This window comes from Palaemon carinicauda, chromosome 37 (genome assembly GCF_036898095.1).
Source record: "Palaemon carinicauda isolate YSFRI2023 chromosome 37, ASM3689809v2, whole genome shotgun sequence".
In the NCBI taxonomy this organism is placed as follows: Eukaryota; Metazoa; Arthropoda; class Malacostraca; order Decapoda; family Palaemonidae; genus Palaemon; species Palaemon carinicauda.
Genome location: NC_090761.1, coordinates 42,880,419 through 42,905,613, shown reverse-complemented (window position 1 = coordinate 42,905,613; position 25,195 = coordinate 42,880,419). Strand labels below are relative to the sequence as shown.

Below are 25,195 nucleotides of genomic sequence, written 5' to 3'. Positions count from 1 at the left end.
AGCTGCAACTAGGGTCATCATTTTTCGTTATTTTGACAGTAAATTAACTTTAAGTGCCACATAGAAATAAGTATGCTGGCTGTGAGACAGCAACTGAAAAAAATAAAAAATGCAAAATTGAAAATTAAAATGTAAAAGATGGTTAAAGTTAAGTGACCTAGTGCAGTGGTAGGCATAAAATTAAAGAAAATTGGCATATATGCAAAAAAAGATAAAATAAATACATGAAAAAAAATTAAATGCAAATAATGATGCCAAGATGGCTCCTCAAGTTTATCTACCTGGGGAGACACCAAGGCCAATTAATATTTTTTCATACAAACTAAATTTACCTACTGACTATGGCTACGCTATGGACATGGCACTGTGCATTGGGCACTAATGCCGGGAGAACACATCTCTCTCATACGAGTTCTTTAGGCGCTTGACCTTCCAGTTGTAGTTCTGGAGGTCTATGCCGCACCTCATGAGCCCTTTATTCCCATTACGTAGCTCAGTCAAGTAGGTTAGATGGTTATGGTCCGTTAGGAATGTCTGTGGGAACACATGGTCAGCGCGATAGGAACCAAGGTGCTCAAGAGATGAGCCCATGCCTGAGAGTTCTTTCTCTTGAGTTTGGAGTTTTTCCCATGTCTGGAAGAAATTTATGCTACCATTTAAGTAAACTCCACAGTTGGGAATTCCTGCCTGCACCTGGTGAAGCCAAAAATGAATCACGAGTATGGTCAGAGGTCGTGACTCCTCTGCCATGAAGTGGAAACCCTCATCCCTCTGAAATGTGGCTAGAAAGCCAAACCAATAAAAGAATTGTGTCATCTCTGTAACACTTATGGATGGGATAAGTTGGAGCGAGGCCCTCGGCACTATTTTCTTAGAGTTACCGATGACTTGGCACGGATGGCAAGAGGTTGCGGAAGCCTTAACACCCTTCTGCAAGGCCGGCCGGAAGAAATGGGGCTGCAGCAGTTGGGTTGTGCGCTTCACCCCAGACTGCCCTCCCAGTCCCTCATGGGGCATTCGTAGCACCGACAAGCGTGAATTATGGGGGACAACTACATGCTGGCGCAGGGCCTCAGAAGGATTGTGAGAACCTCGGGTAATCTTAAGGGGCACCTCATCCTTTAGCAGGAACTCAGCCTTAGAGGGGTTATTCATTTCCACCTCGTTCGAGTTGGCGGGTACCCTGTTGTTTACCAATGTCTCATCCAGCAGTTGGAACCTGATGAGCTTTGTCTGGCTCCTTGGGGTCTCGGCGCTGATGGGTGGTTCGCCTCTTGCCTGCTCTGAGACCTCTGGCCTGGTGATTGTGATAGCCCTATTTCCAGTGGTGTTCAGTGGCACAGTTTCACCCGGATTGAATTTGCGGGTACTCGGCTCAGACTCACGGTGGGAAAAGGGAGACCCCTGGCCCTCCTCTGAGGTCTCTGGCATGACGCTTGGAGTAGCCCTATCCCCTGTGGTGGAAAGTGGCACACCTTCACCAGAATTAACTTCTGGCATACGAAGCTCAGACTCACTGCTGGAGGAGGAAGACTCTTGGGCCTCCTCACTTAGCCAAGCTACCTCACCAAGGTCAATGTCACCGAGCCAGTCGTCTTCCCATGCAGGTTGCGTCCTAACAGTTTTAGGCTCCGGCTTGGCAGCCTTCATGCACCTGAGGGGCACTCGCTGTACCACCGTCATGGGCTCATGACCCAAGCGCAAATCGTAGCCCTCATGTCCGATGTCGGTCATTTCCCCTAGTCTGCAGTTCCTATGGAGCTGGGGCGTGGTTATCTGGAACTCCACTGTAGGGAGTTCTTTGGTGACTCCTTCAAGGCACTGGTTCTCTCTGCAGTTGTGCTGCTGGTCGTTGGCACCATTAGTTTGAGGTAGCGAGTTATTGAGCTGGGCTAATCGAGCGGCTATTTCCCGCTTCTTTAATTCATACGCTCTCGCTCTTTCTCTCGCATACTGCATCCTTTCTTGCTCCGTTCTTCTCCGGGCATTGGCTTCATCCGTGAGTTCCCGCACATACCTTCGCAAGGCCTCCCCCTCATAGCCTTGTCGTTCTGCCTAATCCACAAATGCACTGATCTCAGCAGCAGTCATTTTGCTAACTTCTTGTGGAGACAGCGACAAGAACTAACTCAACAGCACAAGGTACGATGTTGACCGTGCAAGAAATTACACGGAGGGGAAAGACGTTCTAGCCTTACTCAAGAGTCTCATGGAAGAAAGGATGAAGATGGAGCTGGGGAAAATGCACAATGGCTGTAAAAATGCGTCTCAAGAAAGAACTATCACCGAGTAGCAAGCCTTGTAAGTAATTGAACAGGAGCCTAACTCGAAAACCAGGGTCACGACAATGGGTGAGCTTAGGCTGTCCGGTTGTAATGCGTCCAAACAAGTAACGATATATTTGACAACTGTGCTACACAATAAAAATTGGAATCACAACTATAGGTGACCCTCTATGCTAGACAAAATAAACTGGAATCACAACTATACAGTAGGTGACCCTCTAGGCTAGTCAGGGAAAAAACTGAGATCACAACTATGGGTGACACTACGCTGGACGAAATAAAATGGAATCACAACTATACAGTAGGTGACCCTCTAGGCTAGTCAGGAAAAAAAATGAGATCACAACTATGGGTGAATCTCTATGCTAGTCTTAAAGAAAATGGAATCACAACAATGGGTGAACCTCTATGCTAGTCTTTTGAAAAAATGGAATCACAACAATGGGTGAATCTCTATGCTAGTCATAGAAAAACGGAATCACAACAATGAATGACCCTCTATCCTAGTCATAAATAAATGGAATCACAACAATGAATGACCTTCTCTGCTAGTCTTAAGGAAAAAAAAATGGAATCTCCATGATGTGTGACCCTCCTATGCTAGTCTTAAGGAAAAAAAATGGAATCTCCACGATGTGTGACCCTCCTATGCTAGTCTTAAGGAAAAAATGGAATCTCCACGATGTGTGACCCTCCCATGCTAGTCTTCAGGAAAAAAATGGAATCTCCACGATGTGTGACCCTCCCATGCTAGTCTTCAGGAAAAAATGGAATCTCCACGATGTGTGACCCTCCCATGCTAGTCTTCAGGAAAAAATGGAATCTCCACGATGTGTGACCCTCCCATGCTAGTCTTCAGGAAAAAATGGAATCTCCACGATGTGTGACCCTCCCATGCTAGTCTTAAGGAAAAAATGGAATCTCCACGATGTGTGACCCTCCCATGCTTGTCTTAAGGAAAAAATGGAATCTCCACGATGTGTGACCCTCCCATGCTAGTCTTAAGGAAAAAATGGAATCTCCACGATGTGTGACCCTCCCATGCTAGTCTTAAGGAAAAAATGGAATCTCCACGATGTGTGACCCTCCCATGCTAGTCTTAAGGGAAAAAAATGGAGTCTCCACGATGTGTGACCCTCCCATGCTAGTCTTAAGGGAAAAGAATGGAGTCTCCACGATGTGTGACCCTCCCATGCTAGTCTTAAGGGAAAAGAATGGAGTCTCCACGATGTGTGACCCTCCCATGCTAGTCTTAAGGAAAAGAAATGGAATCTCCACGATGTGTGACCCTCCCATGCTAGTCTTAAGGGAAAGAAATGGAATCTCCACGATGTGTGACCCTCCCATGCTAGTCTTAAGGGAAAGAAATGGAATCTCCACGATGTGTGACCCTCCCATGCTAGTCTTAAGGGAAAGAAATGGAATCTCCACGATGTGTGACCCTCCCATGCTAGTCTTAAGGGAAAGAAATGGAATCTCCACGATGTGTGACCCTCCCATGCTAGTCTTAAGGGAAAGAAATGGAATCTCCACGATGTGTGACCCTCCCATGCTAGTCTTAAGGGAAAGAAATGGAATCTCCACGATGTGTGACCCTCCCATGCTAGTCTTAAGGGAAAGAAATGGAATCTCCACGATGTGTGACCCTCCCATGCTAGTCTTAAGGGAAAGAAATGGAATCTCCACGATGTGTGACCCTCCCATGCTAGTCTTAAGGGAAAGAAATGGAATCTCCACGATGTGTGACCCTCCCATGCTAGTCTTAAGGGAAAGAAATGGAATCTCCACGATGTGTGACCCTCCCATGCTAGTCTTAAGGGAAAGAAATGGAATCTCCACGATGTGTGACCCTCCCATGCTAGTCTTAAGGAAAAGAAATGGAATCTCCACGATGTGTGACCCTCCCATGCTAGTCTTAAGGAAACAAAAAGGAATCTCCACGATGTGTGACCCTCCCATGCTAGTCTTAAGGGAAAAAAATAAAACCTCCACGATGTGTGACCCTCCCATGCTAGTCTTAAGGAAAAAATGGAATCTCCACGATGTGTGACCCTCCCATGCTAGTCTTAAGGAAAAAAATGGAATCTCCACGATGTGTGACCCTCCCATGCTAGTCTTAAGGAAAAAAGGGAATCTCCACGATGTGTGACCCTCCCATGCTAGTCTTAAGGAAAAAAATGGAATCTCCACGATGTGTGACCCTCCCATGCTAGTCTTGAGGGAAAAAAAATGGAATCTCCACGATGTGTGACCCTCCCATGCTAGTCTTGAGGGAAAAAAAATGGAATCTCCACGATGTGTGACCCTCCCATGCTAGTCTTGAGGGGAAAAAAATGGAATCTCCACGATGTGTGACCCTCCCATGCTAGTCTTGAGGGGAAAAAAATGGAATCTCCACGATGTGTGACCCTCCCATGCTAGTCTTGAGGGGAAAAAAATGGAATCTCCACGATGTGTGACCCTCCCATGCTAGTCTTGAGGGGAAAAAAATGGAATCTCCACGATGTGTGACCCTCCCATGCTAGTCTTGAGGGGAAAAAAATGGAATCTCCACGATGTGTGACCCTCCCATGCTAGTCTTGAGGGGAAAAAAATGGAATCTCCACGATGTGTGACCCTCCCATGCTAGTCTTGAGGGGAAAAAAATGGAATCTCCACGATGTGTGACCCTCCCATGCTAGTCTTGAGGGGAAAAAAATGGAATCTCCACGATGTGTGACCCTCCCATGCTAGTCTTGAGGGGAAAAAAATGGAATCTCCACGATGTGTGACCCTCCCATGCTAGTCTTGAGGGGAAAAAAATGGAATCTCCACGATGTGTGACCCTCCCATGCTAGTCTTGAGGGGAAAAAAATGGAATCTCCACGATGTGTGACCCTCCCATGCTAGTCTTGAGGGGAAAAAAATGGAATCTCCACGATGTGTGACCCTCCCATGCTAGTCTTGAGGGAAAAAAAATGGAATCTCCACGATGTGTGACCCTCCCATGCTAGTCTTGAGGGAAAAAAAATGGAATCTCCACGATGTGTGACCCTCCCATGCTAGTCTTGAGGGAAAAAAAATGGAATCTCCACGATGTGTGACCCTCCCATGCTAGTCTTGAGGGAAAAAAAATGGAATCTCCACGATGTGTGACCCTCCCATGCTAGTCTTGAGGGAAAAAAAATGGAATCTCCACGTTGTGTGACCCTCCCATGCTAGTCTTGAGGGAAAAAAAATGGAATCTCCACGTTGTGTGACCCTCCCATGCTAGTCTTGAGGGAAAAAAAATGGAATCTCCACGTTGTGTGACCCTCCCATGCTAGTCTTGAGGGAAAAAAAAGGGAATCTCCACGTTGTGTGACCCTCCCATGCTAGTCTTGAGGGAAAAAAAAGGGAATCTCCACGTTGTGTGACCCTCCCATGCTAGTCTTGAGGGAAAAAAAAGGGAATCTCCACGTTGTGTGACCCTCCCATGCTAGTCTTGAGGGAAAAAAAAGGGAATCTCCACGTTGTGTGACCCTCCCATGCTAGTCTTGAGGGAAAAATAAGGGAATCTCCACGTTGTGTGACCCTCCCATGCTAGTCTTGAGGGAAAAAAAAGGGAATCTCCACGTTGTGTGACCCTCCCATGCTAGTCTTGAGGGAAAAAAAAGGGAATCTCCACGTTGTGTGACCCTCCCATGCTAGTCTTGAGGGAAAAAAAAAGGGAATCTCCACGTTGTGTGACCCTCCCATGCTAGTCTTGAGGGAAAAAAAAGGGAATCTCCACGTTGTGTGACCCTCCCATGCTAGTCTTGAGGGAAAAAAAAGGGAATCTCCACGTTGTGTGACCCTCCCATGCTAGTCTTGAGGGAAAAAAAAGGGAATCTCCACGTTGTGTGACCCTCCCATGCTAGTCTTGAGGGAAAAAAAAGGGAATCTCCACGTTGTGTGACCCTCCCATGCTAGTCTTGAGGGAAAAAAAAGGGAATCTCCACGTTGTGTGACCCTCCCATGCTAGTCTTGAGGGAAAAAAAAGGGAATCTCCACGTTGTGTGACCCTCCCATGCTAGTCTTGAGGGAAAAAAAAGGGAATCTCCACGTTGTGTGACCCTCCCATGCTAGTCTTGAGGGAAAAAAAAGGGAATCTCCACGTTGTGTGACCCTCCCATGCTAGTCTTGAGGGAAAAAAAAGGGAATCTCCACGTTGTGTGACCCTCCCATGCTAGTCTTGAGGGAAAAAAAAGGGAATCTCCACGTTGTGTGACCCTCCCATGCTAGTCTTGAGGGAAAAAAAAGGGAATCTCCACGTTGTGTGACCCTCCCATGCTAGTCTTGAGGGAAAAAAAAGGGAATCTCCACGTTGTGTGACCCTCCCATGCTAGTCTTGAGGGAAAAAAAAGGGAATCTCCACGATGTGTGACCCTCCCATGCTAGTCTTGAGGGAAAAAAAAGGGAATCTCCACGTTGTGTGACCCTCCCATGCTAGTCTTGAGGGAAAAAAAAGGGAATCTCCACGTTGTGTGACCCTCCCATGCTAGTCTTGAGGGAAAAAAAAGGGAATCTCCACGTTGTGTGACCCTCCCATGCTAGTCTTGAGGGAAAAAAAAGGGAATCTCCACGTTGTGTGACCCTCCCATGCTAGTCTTGAGGGAAAAAAAAGGGAATCTCCACGTTGTGTGACCCTCCCATGCTAGTCTTGAGGGAAAAAAAAGGGAATCTCCACGTTGTGTGACCCTCCCATGCTAGTCTTGAGGGAAAAAAAAGGGAATCTCCACGTTGTGTGACCCTCCCATGCTAGTCTTGAGGGAAAAAAAAGGGAATCTCCACGTTGTGTGACCCTCCCATGCTAGTCTTGAGGGAAAAAAAAGGGAATCTCCACGTTGTGTGACCCTCCCATGCTAGTCTTGAGGGAAAAAAAAGGGAATCTCCACGTTGTGTGACCCTCCCATGCTAGTCTTGAGGGAAAAAAAAGGGAATCTCCACGTTGTGTGACCCTCCCATGCTAGTCTTGAGGGAAAAAAAAGGGAATCTCCACGTTGTGTGACCCTCCCATGCTAGTCTTGAGGGAAAAAAAAGGGAATCTCCACGTTGTGTGACCCTCCCATGCTAGTCTTGAGGGAAAAAAATGGAATCTCCACGATGTGTGACCCTCCCATGCTAGTCTTGAGGGAAAAAAATGGAATCTCCACGATGTGTGACCCTCCCATGCTAGTCTTAAGGGGAAAAAATGGAATCTCCACGATGTGTGACCCTCCCATGCTAGTCTTAAGGAAAAAAATGGAATCTCCACGATGTGTGACCCTCCCATGCTAGTCTTAAGGGAAAAAAAATGGAATCTCCACGATGTGTGACCCTCCCATGCTAGTCTTAAGGGAAAAAAAATGGAATCTCCACGATGTGTGACCCTCCCATGCTAGTCTTAAGGGAAAAAAAATGGAATCTCCACGATGTGTGACCCTCCCATGCTAGTCTTAAGGGAAAAAAAATGGAATCTCCACGATGTGTGACCCTCCCATGCTAGTCTTAAGGGAAAAAAAATGGAGTCTCCACGATGTGTGACCCTCCCATGCTAGTCTTAAGGGAAAAAAATGGAGTCTCCACGATGTGTGACCCTCCTATGCTAGTCTTAAGGAAAAAAATGGAATCTCCACGATGTGTGACCCTCCTATGCTAGTCTTAAGGGAAAAAAATGGAATCTCCACGATGTGTGACTCTCTCTTCTAGTCATAAGAAGAAATGGATTTGTAAAAATGTGTGGGTGCGTTCTTGCAACTCCACCACTTGGAACTCTGTGACTTTAAAGCGAAGTTTGTATTTATACTTAAAGTATAACAAATTAAATAAAACAAACAATGTCACGGAGATTGCTTAATGCTTCGTTAAGAACATCAACCCCTTTACATACTTTCCCTTTAGTAAAATAAATGAATTTAAGAAATTTCACTCCCAAATATTTTATCTAAATGATCCTATATCCTGACTGAAAAAAATTAAATTGAATGTGATATCATAAATCCTTTATCTTTAGGTTAACAATATTACACAGTCTTACGAAAATTATCCCCTTCAAAAATGTACATAAAAATAATATCCCACCAGAAAGTAATAAAAAGAAATTACATACCCTTATTTGTCAAAAGGAAAAATTGAAATAATGAATGCCACGTTCTCTTACCGTTACCAACACGGGAATTAAGCCTCACTGGAAATTAACACGTGGTTTAGTGTACCACGGATTTTCCTAAATTTTTGTAAATTTCACTTCACTTAGTTTTAACACAAAATTAAAAATTCACTCTGCACAATATATATAAATGAAAAAAATTATCCACTTTGATAATAAACACTCAGAAAAAACAGAACACAAATTCATCTCACGCGGTTGGCTATCCTGCTAAACAATAGGACTAAAATCTCCCACGTGGTTTTCAAACAAAAGGGTTCGCGGTGCGAACACACGCACTAATAAACACAAAACTTTAACAATGAGAATAGAATGCTTTTGCTGTTTTCTTCCACGGTTCCAACTCCAGTGATTATATAGTTTACTTGAAATGAAATTGAGGTTCGTCAAGTCGCTAAAGACAGAAAAAGGTGGGAATTTGACTTTGATAAAATTAATTTAAAATTACTGTCTTAGCGAATCCTGGCAAGGTCGCCAATATGTTACGGGCCACTGGTTCGAGTCCGGCATTGCTTAAGGGACTCAAGGGCCATAACAAAACAAATAACAATGGTAAAGGTCGCCAGTCAGCAATGATACAAGGAATACTGACAAAATGATGTATTTATAATAACATTTAAATAAAAATTAATAAAAGAAAGGGGAGCACAACAGCTACTTGTAATTTTAATTTATGCCACGAAGAGCTTCGGATGGAGTTTGGTGGGCCGTGGATGAAACCCCAGCACAGCAATCAACGTTCCCTGGATGGGGAAATAAATTGAATTATTAACAGCACTCACTCATACCGGCTGGAAACACGATGAAGTCGTGTGGTTGAAACCTTTAAGCAAATTAAATGATAAGTGCAAAGCTTAGGGATTTAAACGTTACACATGGGAATCAACACTGTTACAGGGTGAATTAATTAAAACTAGGACTAAACGGAACATGTGGTCTGGGTATAGGGGATAGGATGCAAGGTTCAGTGGGTAGGATGTCTTTAGAGGATAAGGAAAAAATGGGATGTGATAAGGAAGGGATGGGAAGTTGGGTAAGGATATTGAGAATCTCAAAATCAGACACCTTACCTTAGTAAAAAGGACTCTGGTTCCTTCCCTTATGGAAAGATATGGAAAGATACTTCTGAAGTGTTCACTGTTTTTACTAACCTATTGTCATTCCTTCTTGTTGATTTAACTGCCTTAAAATTCTAGATCTGTTATTTTATTGATGCTAACTTATTCACTTCGGTGTATCTACATATTTCTTTCCATTTTGATTTCCCCCACATGCTTTGGCAACAGTTAGTCTCGACAGTTTCATTTCTCTGTCTTTCACTCCCATTAAAAATTATACCCAAATTTATGTGCTTATGTATTTGTTAAATGCATTGTTCTCAAACTATTTTTTCCTTTTGTCTAATCTTTTTAAATATATATTTATTGATATCATTATATTGTTTTGAATTGTATTTCCGAGTTATTTTTGGGCATTTTTTTGTTAAGCTTGAATTGATGGATTTTAAAAAACTTTTGTTTCAGAAGTGAAAATGAAAACTAAGGAGATTTGTTCTTCTATGAAAGTTTCTCTTTATGAAACTTTAAGCAACTAAAAGAAAATTAACAATGATGGGTAACTTATGCCAATAATGAAGTGATGAATTATTTTTTCCAAATAAATGAAATGTTTGGTGCTAAATATCTGTAGGTATAAACATAATATCTGTTGCAGTAATTGTGATGTAGACATTAGTCAAGAATTGTGTTTTAACAGTATGTAAATATATTTCTTCGATTCATTTTATTAACAAAAGTTCTTATTCTCTCTGTCATAATCGGAATGTTTTCTTTTTGTGTACAAACGCAAAATTGTAGATTATGAATACATTACATGTTGCTTTACATGTATTATGATAGCACCTGATAGCAATTTTTTAAGACATTTTCCTGTACATATGGAACATTTGTAGGTTGTGCTTCATAATAATCTTCTGTAGACTGGTACTTCATTTTACTTTGAGATACATTTCAGTATTCTTTTCTTTTGATTGATCACTGGTCATCTTGGCAGCCTTCATTATACCTTAATAGTTGATCATTTAAAAATAAGATGAAATCTGATCATGTGACTTTGTTGTTTACTTAGATGTGGCTCCATGTCACTTGATTAAAAATTATAGATTTTTTTATAGTGAGTAAAAATTTTATTTGGAATCTCTATTGGAGGCTCCTATTATTACCTTCTTAATCTAATCATTATAATAATCTTTATAGGGTACTATCTGTGATTTACACATTTTTTATTGCCATATTAAGCATATCTTTGTTTTATTGCCATGTTAGCGTATTTTCGTAATTTTTATAAACTATGGCCTACAACATATTTCCCTTATATATCTGATGTAGAGGTTGTTTCTTATCCATTTGTCATCCAAAGTATAAGATTAATTAAGGCATTAATTTTATTAATTGTAGGTGTAATGTGAATAGTTATGTTACACGGGTAATATACTAAAGACTTGCAGAAAGCACTTTATTTCATTCCACATTTTTTCATATTAGGGTGAGTGTGTATTTTACCAGAGAAGTTTATATTTACTAAAGGCATATAAAAATTTTGATATTGGACAACTTTTTTGGGCTCAAGCCATGTCGTCCTGATGGAAGTTCCTATAGGGTAGCTTCCTAGGGTATATTACAACTACGGCGATATTCCCAGAGAATTTACCTTAAGGTACCCAGAATTCTAACTCCTGGAGCGAATATCCCTAATGAAAGAACCAGGGATATCGCGAAATATCAGAGGACGTATTCTTGACACGCCACATGGCAATCTGCACCCCGAACAGAGATAACACTTCGAAGGGGTCAATTGGCAAGAAAACGAAAACGAGAAAGAAAAAGGAGAGCCGCTCGCAAGGCTCTCTCTTCTCTCGTTTCGTAAGCGTGCATTGCGCCGATCCTGGCGCCATCTGTATTCCTTTTTGCGTAGCTTAACAACTCGGTGTTTTTTCCTGTGTTTCTCGCAAAATCTTGGATTTAATCGATTTATTATGCTTTCTCCAACTTCGTCTGCCTCTGATGAGTTGAGTATTATTTCTTTTATGTATAAATTTAGGCTCTTGGTAATTTTTAAAGTGATTAATAGTAATAATCTTTGTTACAAGAGCCGTTGCCTACCGGAGGCGTCCTGGACGCTGTCGCTCGCTAGGTATGAGTTTTAGTTAGCCAGAGTGACGTTCCCGGCTGTTTTGCTTTAATAATTTTAGCTGTTTAGCGTTACATAGGATTTCCTTTTTCGTGCTTTTAGTATTATTGGTTTTGGCGAAGTATTCGCCAATTCTGGCCTACGCTAGACCATGTAGCCTAGTCGTTTGGCCCTAGTACTTTCCTGCATGATTTTTGGATTTTCGAGTGTTTTAAAATTTTATTGAAGCTTTAGGCAGTTTTATACATTTAAGATTATATTGATTATTTCCAAGATAGTATACGAGTGAGTTTCGGTGATTTAGGTAATCGATTCTCTTGGCGCCTAGGCTAAGTTGCTTATGGGGCCTTAGTATACTTTCTCATACTCCCCGGTTGCTCTCTTTTCCTCGGAGAAGGTATGCAATCCCTTTCCCTCTGTTTAAGCCTTGGTCTTAACCCTAGTGGTTTATCTGAATTAACTTTCGATACAACTATATTGGGGTGTTACTGTTCCTTCCTGTTCCAGTAAGTCTGGCTTCAGAGAGGGGGCAGAACATCAGAGTTCTTAGTCTGAGTCTGTGTTTGTCTGGCTTGGGGTAGAGTCTCCCTCGCTAGTCTGACGCAGACATAGGAGGCTTAGCCTCCTTAGGTCACTTCCAAAGGTTTCTGTACGAGATGATTCCTTCTTCTTGTGATCTAGCAGACTAGTCCTTGTTGCTGTTCTCGGTGGTGAGGATGAGATCCTTTCCCTGGGAGTAGCAACACCTTCCTTGCTTTGGTTCAGTGGGGGTTGGCAAGTATTGCTGGCCTCCCTCCTTGGATCTCCCTTAGGCTAAGATGAGTTTTCTTGGCTGCGGGTGATTCTTTACTAAAGCAAGGTTGGTAGGACCCTCTTTGTCCCTTCCCCCTCTTTTCTCTGTAATGGCCTAGCCGTTACAGTACTGTACGTCATTCTACATCTGGACCTAGTATAGGTTAGGATGTGGAGTTGACTCAGTCCTTTGCCGGCCGGCAGAGTTTGCCGGCCGGCAAAGGTCTTCTGCTTTGAGTGCTGCCCGGACCTCCCTTGGTCCCTCATCCATGTCTGTCTGTAGAGCCAGACGGCATTGGTCAGGAAGCCTGAATTAGATTCTCCCCTTCCTTATATGCACTCTTTCGGATTGCCGGGCTTTGAGGTAGTACACTCTCTTACCCTGGCATCCATTCTGTTTTCTTCTAGTGCTGTACCTGAGCCGGCTGCCGGCCTATGTGGCCGGCAGCCGGGCAGTCGGAGTTCTCTGGTTCTTTTGCTGCTGGCCGGCATCGGTTGTATACCTTTGCCGGCCGGCTATTGTCACACCTTTGTCTGCCGGTCGCTACGAGCGGTGGCCGGCAGCCGGGTGCTACCTTGTGTAGTTGCCGGCCGGCACATGCATTTGAACCAGCGTTCTGCCGCCTTATAGCTGTTAAGTAGTATACTTTAAAGCTAGTTTTGGTGAGTGCCGGCCGGCACATTACCTTCTATACTGTACCAGTATTCTTCAGTATAGCATATACTGTAGGGAGAAAACTATAGTATAGTATTGGTACAACACTGTGTTTTCTAACACTTTTGTGTTGTCTTGCACAGCCTTTGGTGTTGCCTTACAGATAAGAAAGTGAGTTCTTTCTTGTCTATTATCCGGTATTTTAAAATCATACCTTAGGTGTGAGCTACACCTGTTTCCTCTGGAAATTTTTCATTGGTTACTCTAGGACAGATTAACCATTCGATTTTATTATCTGGAAGGCTGCAACAATTGGCTGTGCGGGAAACACAAGTGTGTGTCTTTCCTTTCTGATTTGTTATGCTAAACTGTGCATATCCAGTGATACGTAGTTCACTTGATACTCATGGAAATTTCTTCTCTTTACAGGAGGACCATCCGAAGTGTTGAAGTGTTTTCTGCAACGTCCGCAGCAAGAACTTCTGCGGACATGAGTTATGTAGGAGGCACGCAGCATGCGCTGTCTCCAAGGGTGATCTCCGGTATTGGGACCCTCAGGTATGTACCGTGTGCTCTAACCTGATTACTGAGGCTTTTGATTCCCCTAGGACGGCGGAATCAAGGGATATAGCAAGGGAGAAGCTTCGTACCTGGGTAAGGGGCTTCCAGAAGAACACCTCTGGACCTTATCTTCCAAATGAGAAGATGAGGGCTTACCTTTTCCCCAGGGCATCGGCTGATGCAGTGATTCCCCAGCCTCAAGAGGAGATGCCCCTAGTTCAGATCCCGGTGGATGCTGAAGTCGCGGTCGCCTTGCAGGACATCCAGTTGGACGACAGGATATCAGACGTGTCCGAGCGTCTGGAGGAAGACCTCCTGGCAGAAGGCCAGGATGAAGATCAAGCCCCAGACATTGTAGAGGAAGAGGCCGACGAGGCGTCGGCTGCTCCGGTTCAGGTCCCTGAACCTATTCCCTCAACATCGTCCGCTCTCCCAGTAGAGCTGGGACAGGCCCTCTCCTCCATTGTTGGAATGATCCAACAAATGCAGAAAGAGAATAATGAGAAGGCGGCTGCAATGGAACTGCAGATGCAGAAGCTTGCAGCATCACGTGGGCCCCAGAAAAGGCTTAACGTGAAAGACCTTCCCTTGTGCTCAGATGCTAACCCGTGGAGATATGCTGAGCACATGCCGATGACGATCGGAAAGATCGTCATGTCGGATAAGTTGGGTTCAGTTCCCCTAGAGGAGGTGGAATTCTGGCCCAGCAAAGGGTCATATCCGGACTGTTATGTCCGGTTGAGGAAGGAACCAGCTTCAAAGGAGGAGACAGAGCCGAAGGAGGTCATAGTGATGGACCATGCTAAGGCTCAAGCTTTGCTTTCATCTTCGATGAAAGAGAGGGGCTTCACGAACTCAAAGGTGGCTGTATTGAGTAAGAAGCTCCCTTCCTTTGTGTCCTCTCCTGCTAAAGCCTTCCCCTTTTTGCAGAAAGGGTTTGCGGCTGTGTTAAAAGCAGTCGAGGCTGGCAAGCCTTGCCCCTCCTTGGAGGAGTGTAAACCCTTGTCGCTGGCCCTACCTATGGATCACAAGGACTGGAAGGACGTCAATCTTACCTTCTCAGTCGGGAAGTTGGAGGCTGATATTGCCGGACGTCAGTTCGGTGAGAACCTCCCTAAGCTGTCTGACTTTCTTTTGTGGAGAGAGCTCGACACGAAAGAAAGACTGGCTGCCTCAATGTCTCTTCAGACTACTCTTGAGACGATGGCAAGTGACCCCAAGGTCCATGAGATGTTCATGGTAGTGGCCAAGACTCATCTGGCCACAGTGACGAAGGATCTTTACAGCTTCGTCAGGGCGAGGAGAGCTTGTAGGGAGTTTGTGTTCGCCTCGGCTGCGGTGAGGCACGAGCCAAGGAAACTAATCTCCTCCAACATTTGGGGCAAAGACCTTTTCCCTAGCGAATCGGTCAAAGAGGTTGTTGATAAGGCCGCCACGGAGAATAGGAACCTTCTCCAGAAGTGGGGCCTGTCTATCAAGAGAAAGTCTTCCCCGGATGAGGGTCCCCAACCAAAGAGGAAGACTAAGAGGACTAGGCTACCTTCTCGGCCAGCCAAGCCATTTAGACAGCAACAGCAACAGCAATTGCCGATGCCTTCAGTGCCCCAGATGGTGGCACAAACCCCGACCACATTCCAGTGGATACCCCAGGCCGTGTTGACACAGTCCCCGGCATTCAACCCAACGTTCGAAGGGCAGTCAACTTCCTTTCGAGCAAAGCCTAGAGGAGCAGCCAGAGGCTCGTCTAGGCGCCCCTCAAGGGGAAGGGGATTCAGGGGTGGTCGCGGTCAGGGAGGCAAGACCTCAGGACAGCAGTCCAAGTGAGATGATACCGGTAGGAGGGAGACTTCAGAGTTTTCGGGATCGGTGGACCTTCGATCCCTGGGCCCACAGCCTACTCAAGAATGGACTGGGCTGGAGCTGGTACAGCACTCCACCCCCGTGCCCTCGGTTTTTCCAACACTCCACCCCCGTTCTGGAGGAGTACATCCAAGAACTGTTGGAGAAAAAAGTGATCCGAAGGGTAAAGTCCATCAAATTCCAAGGGAGGCTGTTTTGTGTTCCCAAGAAGGACTCGGAAAAACTCAGAGTCATTCTGGACTTGTCGCCACTCAACAAGTTCATAGTGAACTGCAAGTTCAAATGCTAACACTGCAACACATAAGGACCTTACTGCCCAAGAGGGCATTTACCGTCTCCATAGACTTGTCAGACGCCTATTGGCACGTTCCAATCAACCGTCGACTCTCCCCCTACCTAGGGTTCAAGCTACAACGAAGACTATACGCCTTCAGAGCCATGCCATTCGGGCTAAATATAGCCCCAAGGATCTTCACGAAGCTTGCGAGCGTAGCTCTCAAACAGTTACGCCTAAAGGGAATTCAGGTGGTAGCCTACCTGGACGACTGGCTGGTGTGGGCAGCATCCAAGACAGATTGCTTGCAAGCTTTCCTGCAGGTGATCCAGTTCCTAGAGTATCTAGGCTTCAAGATCAACAGAAAAAAGTCTCGACTTTCTCTATCTCAAAAGTTCCAGTGGTTGGGAATCCACTGGGACCTAATGTCACACCAATTCTCCATCCCGGCGAAGAAAAGGAAGGAGATAGCTGGTTCTGTCAAGAGACTTCTAGATTCCGAAAGGATATCAAGACGCGAACAGGAGAGAGTACTGGGTTCTCTCCAGTTTGCTTCGGTAACAGACCCGGTGCTAAGAGCACAGCTAAAGGATGCAACCGGAGTTTGGAGAAGTTATGCATCAAACGCGCGAAGAGATCTGAGAAGACCAGTTCCGCTTCGTCTACGTACTCTTCTCAGGCCTTGGTCCCAAGCCAGACATCTAAAGAAGTCGGTACTTCTTCAGCCATCTCCCCCGTCGGTGACGATTCACACAGACGCCTCGAAGGAGGGGTGGGGAGGTCTCTCTCATCGGAAAAAGGCCCAAGGGACTTGGTCCAATCTATTCAAGACCTTTCACATAAACTTTCTAGAAGCTATGGCAGTGCTCCTTACCTTGAAGAAAGTCTCCCCGCGTCACTCGATCCACATAAGGTTGGTGCTGGACAGCGAGGTAGTTGTGAGATGCTTGAATCGACAAGGATCAAGGTCGCCACCTCTCAACCAGGTGATGTTGGCCATCTTCCGACTGGCGGAAAAGAAGAAGTGGTACCTGTCGGCAGTTCACCTTCAAGGAGTCCGCAATGTGACAGTGGACGCTCTATCCAGGTTCACACCGATAGAGTCTGAATGGTCCCTAGACGCAGGATTGTTCTCCTTCATCTTGAGTCAAGTCCCAGAACTGCAGATAGACCTCTTTGCGACGAAAGACAACAAGAAGTTGCCCCTGTACGTGTCCCCGTACGAGGACCCCTTGGCGGAAGCAGTGGACGCGATGTCCCTCGACTGGAACAGATGGTCCAGGATTTATCTGTTCCTTCCTCACAACCTTCTGTTGAGGGTCCTCAACAAACTGAGATCCTTCAAGGGGGTAGCGGCAATAGTGGCCCACAAGTGGCCGAACAGCGTGTGGTTCCCTCTGGCATTGGAACTACGGTTGAAGTTTCTACCGCTACCAGATCCAGTTCTGACCCAGCGAGTCCAGAAGTCGACTGTCTGCGCTTCATTACAGAAAACCCGGAACCTGCAGCTCATGATTTTCTCTCCCTAGCGGTGAGAAAGCGTTTCGGGATTTCGAAAGACAGCATAGACTTCCTAGAGGAATATAAGTGCAAATCTACTAGAAGGCAATATGAGTCATCTTGGAGAAAATGGGTGGCCTTTGTCAAGGCGAAGAATCCGCAGGAGATCTCGACAGACTTCTGCTTATCTTTCTTCATCCACCTACATGGTCAAGGGTTGGCTGCTAACACGATTTCTACATGTAAGTCTGCTTTGACAAGACCCATTCTATATGCCTTCCAGGTCGACCTAGGTAACGAGATCTTTAATAAAGTTCCGAAAGCCTGCGCTAGGCTCAGACCTTCAGCACCTCCAAAGCCCATTTCATGGTCTTTAGATAAAGTTCTTCATTTCGCTTCACTGTTGAAATATGAGGAGTGTGCGTTAAAGGATTTGACCCAAAAAGTTATTTTCCTATTTGCACTCGCGTCCGGGGCCAGGGTTAGTGAGATTGTAGCCCTCTCGAGAGAGGAAGGTCGTGTTCAGTTCTTGGATGGGGGAGAGCTGAACCTGTTTCCGGATCCTACGTTTCTCGCCAAGAACGAGTTACCCACCAACAGGTGGGGTCCCTGGAGAATCTGCCCTCTGAAAGAAGATGCATCTCTATGTCCAGTAGAATGCCTAAAGGTCTATCTTCGTAGAACTTCAGACTTCAAGGGTGGTCAACTATTCAGGGGAGAAACATCAGGCTCAAATTTATCACTGAAACAACTCAGGGCGAAAACCACATATTTTATTCGCAGAGCGGATCCTGACAGTACACCCGCTGGTCACGATCCGAGGAAAGTTGCCTCATCCTTAAATTTCTTTAATTGTATGGATTTTGAACATCTTCGTTCATACACTGGCTGGAAGTCTTCCAGAGTGTTCTTTCGTCACTATGCAAAGCAAGTGGAGCAACTAAAGAGGTCTGTGGTAGCAGTGGGTTGTGTCGTTAACCCTGCTGTTTAACTCTGCGAGGAACGGTGGATTTAATTGGGATGATTAATTCCAGGGTGAGTGTGTAGTTACATACTGTACTACAAACTAAGTGTGAGGGCACCGGGGTGCCCATGTTGACTGTTCCACTTTCAAAGGTGAACTTAGCATAAGTGCAGACATGTGTGCCGAGCGTTTCTAACGCTAATGTGACTGATTAGTAATACAGACTTTTATAACTTTGATACCTCGGTATGTTAAAAGTGGCACTAATGTTTTTCTTTCAGATAAACAAGTTTCTGTTTACTATCATGCTTATGCTTAAATTTTTGGTTATCCTCCTCTATATATATATATATATATATATATATATATATATATATATATATATATATATATATATATATATATATATATATATATATATACAGTATATATATATATATATAATTGTTGTTAACCTGTTTATTTATTGTCTGTCAATAAACTTGTTCTTGAGAACCTTGCGTCTCCTTCACCTGTGTCAATTTATTGATAATAATTGAGCATTCATTCTATGTATATTTATCTGGGATAATTCTAATAGATTGTTCCTTTATGCAAGCTAATTTTGCATTGGTTTATGCTTTCCCTTAGCGGGAGGACTCCATCCCCTAAGGGGACGGTGGCGGATATACAAGTTTCCTCTTACGCGGATATAAACCTTTGTCCAATACAGTATTGAACGGAGAACTGGTCGATATTTCATATTGACGCAGTGGTTCTTTACAAACTATGCTTTACATAATATAGGGTGAAACCACTATATTGGCTTGCCTGTTATTCATACATAGGTATATGTACTCTTCGAGACTTTTCCAGAGTCTAGTAGGACTCTTCCTTGTAGGGGGCAGGAAGCTCTAACATGGTTTATGGTTAGTTGAAAAGATGTATAACGGTAACATCTTAGGTCTCTAGGTCTAGTCGACCGGGGAAATACCTCCGGGGAGTACGGCACGTTTTGAGAATCCACAGATACAGTAATGCTCTGGTATACTTCCATCAGGACGACATGGCTTGAGCCCAAAAAACGGATTTTGAGCGAAGCGAAAAATCTATTTTTGGGTGAGATGGCCATGTCGTCCTGATGGACCCGCACTTCCCTTTCTATGAAAGGGCTGTAGGTCCCCTTCCTACATACAGTATCTGTAGCATCTCGTGTATCGCTACAAGGAATACAGATGGCGCCAGGATCAGCGCAATGCACGCTTACGAAACGGGAGAAGAGAGAGCCTTGCGATTGGCTCTCCTTTTTCTTTCTCGTTTTCGTTTTCTTGCCAATTGACCCCTTCGAAGTGTTATCTCTGTTCGGGGTGCAGATTGCCATGTGGCGTGTCAAGAATACGTCCTCTGATATTTCGCGATATCCCTGGTTCTTTCATTAGGGATATTCGCTCCAGGAGTTAGAATTCTTGGTACCTTAAGGTAAATTCTCTGGGAATATCGCCGTAGTTGTAATATACCCTAGGAAGCTACCCTATAGGAACTTCCATCAGGACGACATGGCCATCTCACCCAAAAATAGATTTTCCGCTTCGCTCAAAATCCGTTTTTTCCACTGCATAGAGGGATTTTCATATATTTGATTGGCATTACTGATTTTGTTGGTGAGGGACACTTTTGTCCATTTTAGAAATTTTCTTTTTTTTCCCTTAAAAAATATTACTATTCATTCATAGACATCTTTTTCTTTCATTATGTTGTCGAATACACACTATAACCGTTAACATGGTTTCCTTGATTTTTTACTTTAGATATCCTTGTTATTGTCACATAGGGTTTCTTATCTTACACTTTACTGTATTAATTTGTAATTTTTCTGGTAAACAAAGAAATCTTCCTATATTATTTTAATTGCTGTCAGGTAGCATGTATATTTTAAAGATAAGTATATGTTGTAAGTTTTTCTGTCAATTTAACACAATTTGTTGTGGTTTTGAATATGTATTTATAACAGTAATAATTTTATTTTTGTAAAGTATTTCATTTACACTATTATATTTTATTTCAGTCCCTTTTTTGGTATTTGATTGAGTTATTATGTTTCATTTAGTTTTGAATCATAAAGAAGGGTTATAATTATTTTTTATTTAAAAACTTACTTTGCTGAAAGCTTAAATGTTTTTTTTTTAATAATTTCTCACAGCTTGCTCACCTGAGGAGTTTAGATGCCAACGAGATGGACAGTGCATTGACTCACGAAAAAAATGTGATGGCCGTACTGACTGTAGTGACGGATCTGATAAGCTCGGTTGTAGTAAGTTTTTTTGATCAGTTAGTAAATTAAAGATTTATAAAATTATTACCCTTGTTTTTTCAACTTAGGTTTTAAAGATCAAGTATTGGTGATGAACTGTTACAGTTTTATGATTTCTGAATGAGTATACAGTAATACCAAATCATCTGATCCCAAGTTTGCAGATTTGACTTATTCCATTACCAACAGGGGAAATATGATCGTTAGTGTTCCCACAGGGTGCACTGTTCGTATTGCTTATGGGCATTTGCTACGCCCTTTTGGCTCCTAGCTGCACCAGTTTTTTAGCTCTCTACTTTATCTCTGTTTATTGTTTCTTTCTTTTACCTTGCTGCCCAGGCTCTTAAAATTCTACTTGTTCCGTAACCTAATACAAACCACGCTATTTACATGGGGTATTATTTTGGCGGAGCTGAAATGACGAGCCATTATATTTTAACGAGGGTTAGCTACCCCCTCGCTAGTTAGCGGGGGGTAGGGAAGGGGTAGCTAGCTACCCCTCCCCCCCCTCACACACTGTGAATAGCTCAATTCACTTTTGGCTCGGGTGAGGATCAGACGTTTCTGCTCTCACCCTCCTTGACAGCCTTTAAGCTTTTTTTTTTTCCTGCTTTCTCTTAAAACAGTTTGTGTGTGAAGTTGGCCTCGACTCTATAACAATGCGTACTTGCCCTGGACTTCGTAATCACCCGTGCGGGACTTTTATGTCCTCTATGGATACGGATCCTCACGCCCTTTGCCCCCTTTGCCGAGGTCAACGGTGTGACAAGGAAAATGTGTGCAGTGAGTGCAGGGAGTGGTCTGCCTCCCAGTGGGAGAAGTTCGGCCGTAGGCGCAAGAAGAAGTCCAAGAGAGACCAATCTCCTTCAAAGGTGACTTTGAAGAAGGTCTCTAAGGACTCCCCTTGCGCCGCCCGAACCTCCTCCGAAGGTCTCCCTCGTCCGGCTTCACCTGTGAAACTGCCGAGTGAAATCGCAGGCCCTTGTGGTTTTTGCCAACCTCGGGGTGGTGGAGAGGGCGTGGCCTCCCTTAGCGAGGTTGTTCCCTCTCCTCCCCCGGGGGAGGATAATTTATATTTTGATGAATTTGGCTGTACGGTATCTAACCATGGTTTATTTCATCTTTGGGCTTCCTTGGGGCTAAAGGGCACTCCCTCCATGGAAGGCCTGTTTGACCTGTTGCAGCTGGGGGCTGCAGTCAAACAGTCGCCGGTAATTCCGGAGGTTTATCCTTCGGACATTGTCGACGCTGTTTTGACTGTCCCTTCTGACGTGACTAGTCAAACCCTTGATCCTGCTGCCTCGGATGTTGCTGAAGACTCACCTCTCCCTTCCACGCAGTCTTCGAAGGGGAAAGTGGGTCCTCCGGTCTCTCCTGCGAGCTCGTCTCCCCCCCGGGGGAGCGTGCTTTCAGAGACACCTCTTCGAAGGACCAATGACCCTGACTCCTTACCCAGGGGTCGCATTCGACGTAAGGTCCGTAGGCCTCTTCGAGAGAGGGGGCTCCCTTCTCCCTATAAAGGGGTGAAGAGGCGCCTCTTTGGGTCTCCTTCTCCCCCCCCTGCGGAGGAACTACCTCGTCAGGAGAAGGTCATACCTGCAACATCCCTTGACCTCTCTGCAGATCGTTCACAATCCCCTACTCCTGCCAGATCTGCAGTGCTGCCATCACCTGTAACCCTACAGGCACCGTCCCCTTCGGGGGAAAAGGACTCTGGGGTTAAGTCCCTGGCCCCTGCGCGCTTGCGTGCAGTTGAGCGTAGGTCATCTTCATCACCTACTCGTCAACGATCTCCTGTTCGCCAGCGCTCTCCAACGCGCCAGCGATCTCCTGTGCACCAGCGCTCTCCTGTTCGCCAGCGCGCCCCTGGGCGCGCTCTTCATCTTGAGGATGATCAACGCTCCCCAACGCGCCAGCGATCTCCTGCTCGCCAGCACCTTTTTGGGCACGCTCTTCAGCCTGTGAAGGACCAACGCTCCCCAACGCGCCAGCGATCTCCTGCGCGCCAGCGATCTCCTGCGCGCCAGCGCTCTCCTGGACATCCAGAGAAGGTACAATGCCTTCCAACGCGCCAGCGATCTCCCACTCGCCAGAGCTCCCCTGCTCACCAGCGCTCCTTAGGGCGCCCCCAGCCTGAGAAGCAACAACTTCCTGATGGGCGCACTGCGCTCCATCACTCTCCTGCGCGTGCGCGCAAGCACGCACTAGTGCCTGTGCCTGTTGCATGCCCTGCGCGCCCACGCTCGCCAGTGCCCTCAAGATCTTCTGATTCAGACGCTTGCAAGGGTTCACCTTTGCCTCACTCGTCGATTCCTGCACTCCCAGTTGCTCCTGCGCGCCCTTCGATTACTGAGCGCCTTTTAAGTTTGGCGCACTCACGCCCACGATCTCCTACAGCTCGCTCTTCACGCCAACATGCTGTGGGGCCTGCAGGCTCTAAAGAAGGGGCCTCTCCTTCATGCACCCCAATCACTGACAGATCTGTGCGCCATCAGTTGAGGGAGACCAAGTCTTCTAGGAGACATCTCTCTCCCTCCCACCATCACCAGCGCTTTCCTAAGAGGTCCCGCGCCCGTTCGCCAGCTCGTTCTCTGGAACGTTCTCCTACGCGTTCATATGCACGCTCTCCTACTCGACCTCGTGCATACCCTCCTGCGCGCCATTCACCTGCGCGCCATTCACCTGCGCGCTCCCACGCGCGTTCACCTGCGCACCAATCACCTGCGCACCATCACGTGCGGTCCTATGGTCACCATTCTCCTACTCGCGAACGCTCACCCACAGGACGCTCGCCTACGCGCCATCGCGCTACCTCGCCCGCGCGCGAAACTTCTTTCACGAGCTCTCCCGGGCGCGGCATCGTACCCGCCCGTGTGGGTCATACGGATCGCAAGGATCATCAGCAGGACACTCCTCCTGGGAGGCGTTCCCAGGATTCACCTCCGCGCAAGAGGAGGACAACGGCAGAACAAGAAATATCGGCAGAGAGGTCTAGACAATCATCTTTTTCTTTTCAGGAAGGCCCCGTGGTGTCCACTCCTAAGGGTCGCGAGATCCCCTTTTCTCCAGCGGGGATTGCTGACACAGCGTCAGTTACCCGTCTACCATGGTTCCGCCACATGATCAATGCTGTGGTCCAGGCTATTAATCATTCCAGCACTGATCAGGGACGGGACCCTGTGACGGGTTTTCCACCGTTGAAGAAAAGGAAAGGAGTGGGCTTCGTGGTGACTCCTCCCTGGGAAAAGCTGGTCTCCAGGAACCCCTTCAGGCAGACCCCTTCTCCTTCTCCAACCTCTGCAGCTCCACCCCCTCCTGTAGATGAGTTTATCTCGTCCTCGGGGGATTCCTCTAACTCGGAGAATTCTCCCTTGGCACCAAGGGGAGAATTTTCTCCGGATAGAGGAGGGGTTGCACGGGAGGAGGGTCCTCCTCGGGCGTCTTTGTTGGAGTCCTACTTCCCTCCCAGGAGGGAATCGAAGGACACCAAGACTGTTCCAAAATCTTCATCGAGGATTCGTCAAGAGCCAGCTATCCCTGGGGAGGACGTCCACGTTTCTCCCCAAGAAGACCTCCTGGGGATGGGAGACTTAGCTGCCAGTCCACCAAGAGGAGAGCACAGCAAGTCAGAACATGCGTTCTGGCAGGTCCTTGGATTGATGAGGGAGCTCAACAAAATCAAGGACCCGGAGACAGCCCCTCGCGAGGGGAAAGACACTGTGCTTGACGAGGTCTTTGGTGTCCAGAAGCCCCCCAAGACTAGTGCGGCTTTGCCTTGGTCTAAAGGGGTGAAAGGCGCCAGAGACAACGTCAAAGCTCAACTCTCCGGTCTGGCCTCCTCAGGACATTCTTCTGCCGGGTTCAAACTCCTCCCACCTCCTCTAGTCCAACAGAGGAGGTATTTTGAGATTGACGGGGAGTCTTGCATGTCTCTTCCACTCCATCATTCCGTGGAAGAACTAGTAAAGGGAACTTCTTTCGAGAAGCTCTCTTCCCGGCAGGTGACGTTTGCAGCGTCAGAGACCCAAAACTTGGAAAAAGTCGCGAAGAGTGCCATGCAGGCAACTTCGTGGCTTGATCTCTGGCTTGGGTCTCTGGGCATCCTATTGCGATCCGAGGATCGGTCCAAGGAGAGCAATAGGAAAGCTTTGGAGACCTTCCTTCTCTCGGGCACTCGCTCTATTGAGTTTCTAGCCCACCAGGTCACTAACCTGTGGGTCAACATGATCCTCAAAAGATGCGATTGAGTGTCCGAGAGATTCCTTCCGAAGATCCCTACTGCAGACGTCAGCAGGCTCAGGCACTCCTCTATTTTTGGAAGGGGGTTACTGGAGCCTCGTGACATGGAGCAGATGGCTGAGAAGTAAAGGAGATCGAACCAGGACTCTCTCCTCCTAAGGGCCGTGACATCTCGGCCCTATAAACCTCCAGCCCCTCAACAACAACGTCAACAGCAGCCTCGCAAGACACCTAAGCAGGCTCCGGCAGCTAAGACAAGCGTGTCTAAGCCGCAGTCCTTTCAGCCGAAAGACAAGAAACGCGGCAAGTCCTCTAAGGGAGGTAGAACTCCTAGAGGAAGCGGAAAAGGTCGCAAACACTAGGAGTGGCAGTCCCCCCGCGCGTCCACCTGTGGGGGGATGCCTAAAAGTTGCGTGCAGAGGTGGCAGCAACTCGGGG

At 46.1% G+C, this 25,195-nt stretch overlaps 2 protein-coding genes across 6 annotated transcripts in view; both read left to right on the top strand.

The window, feature by feature from the left end:
- Positions 1 to 25,195, top strand: part of LOC137629602 (latrophilin-like protein 1) — a 511,095-nt gene that overhangs the window by 392,836 nt on the left and 93,064 nt on the right. The gene's annotated exons all lie outside the window — the stretch shown is intronic.
- LOC137629814 (low-density lipoprotein receptor-like) overlaps positions 1 to 25,195 on the top strand; it is a 38,521-nt gene that overhangs the window by 12,750 nt on the left and 576 nt on the right. The window contains exon 4 of the mRNA XM_068361462.1: positions 20,408 to 20,518. Within this exon, the coding sequence (XP_068217563.1) occupies positions 20,408 to 20,518 (111 nt within the window). The remainder of the gene's footprint in view (positions 1 to 20,407; positions 20,519 to 25,195) is intronic.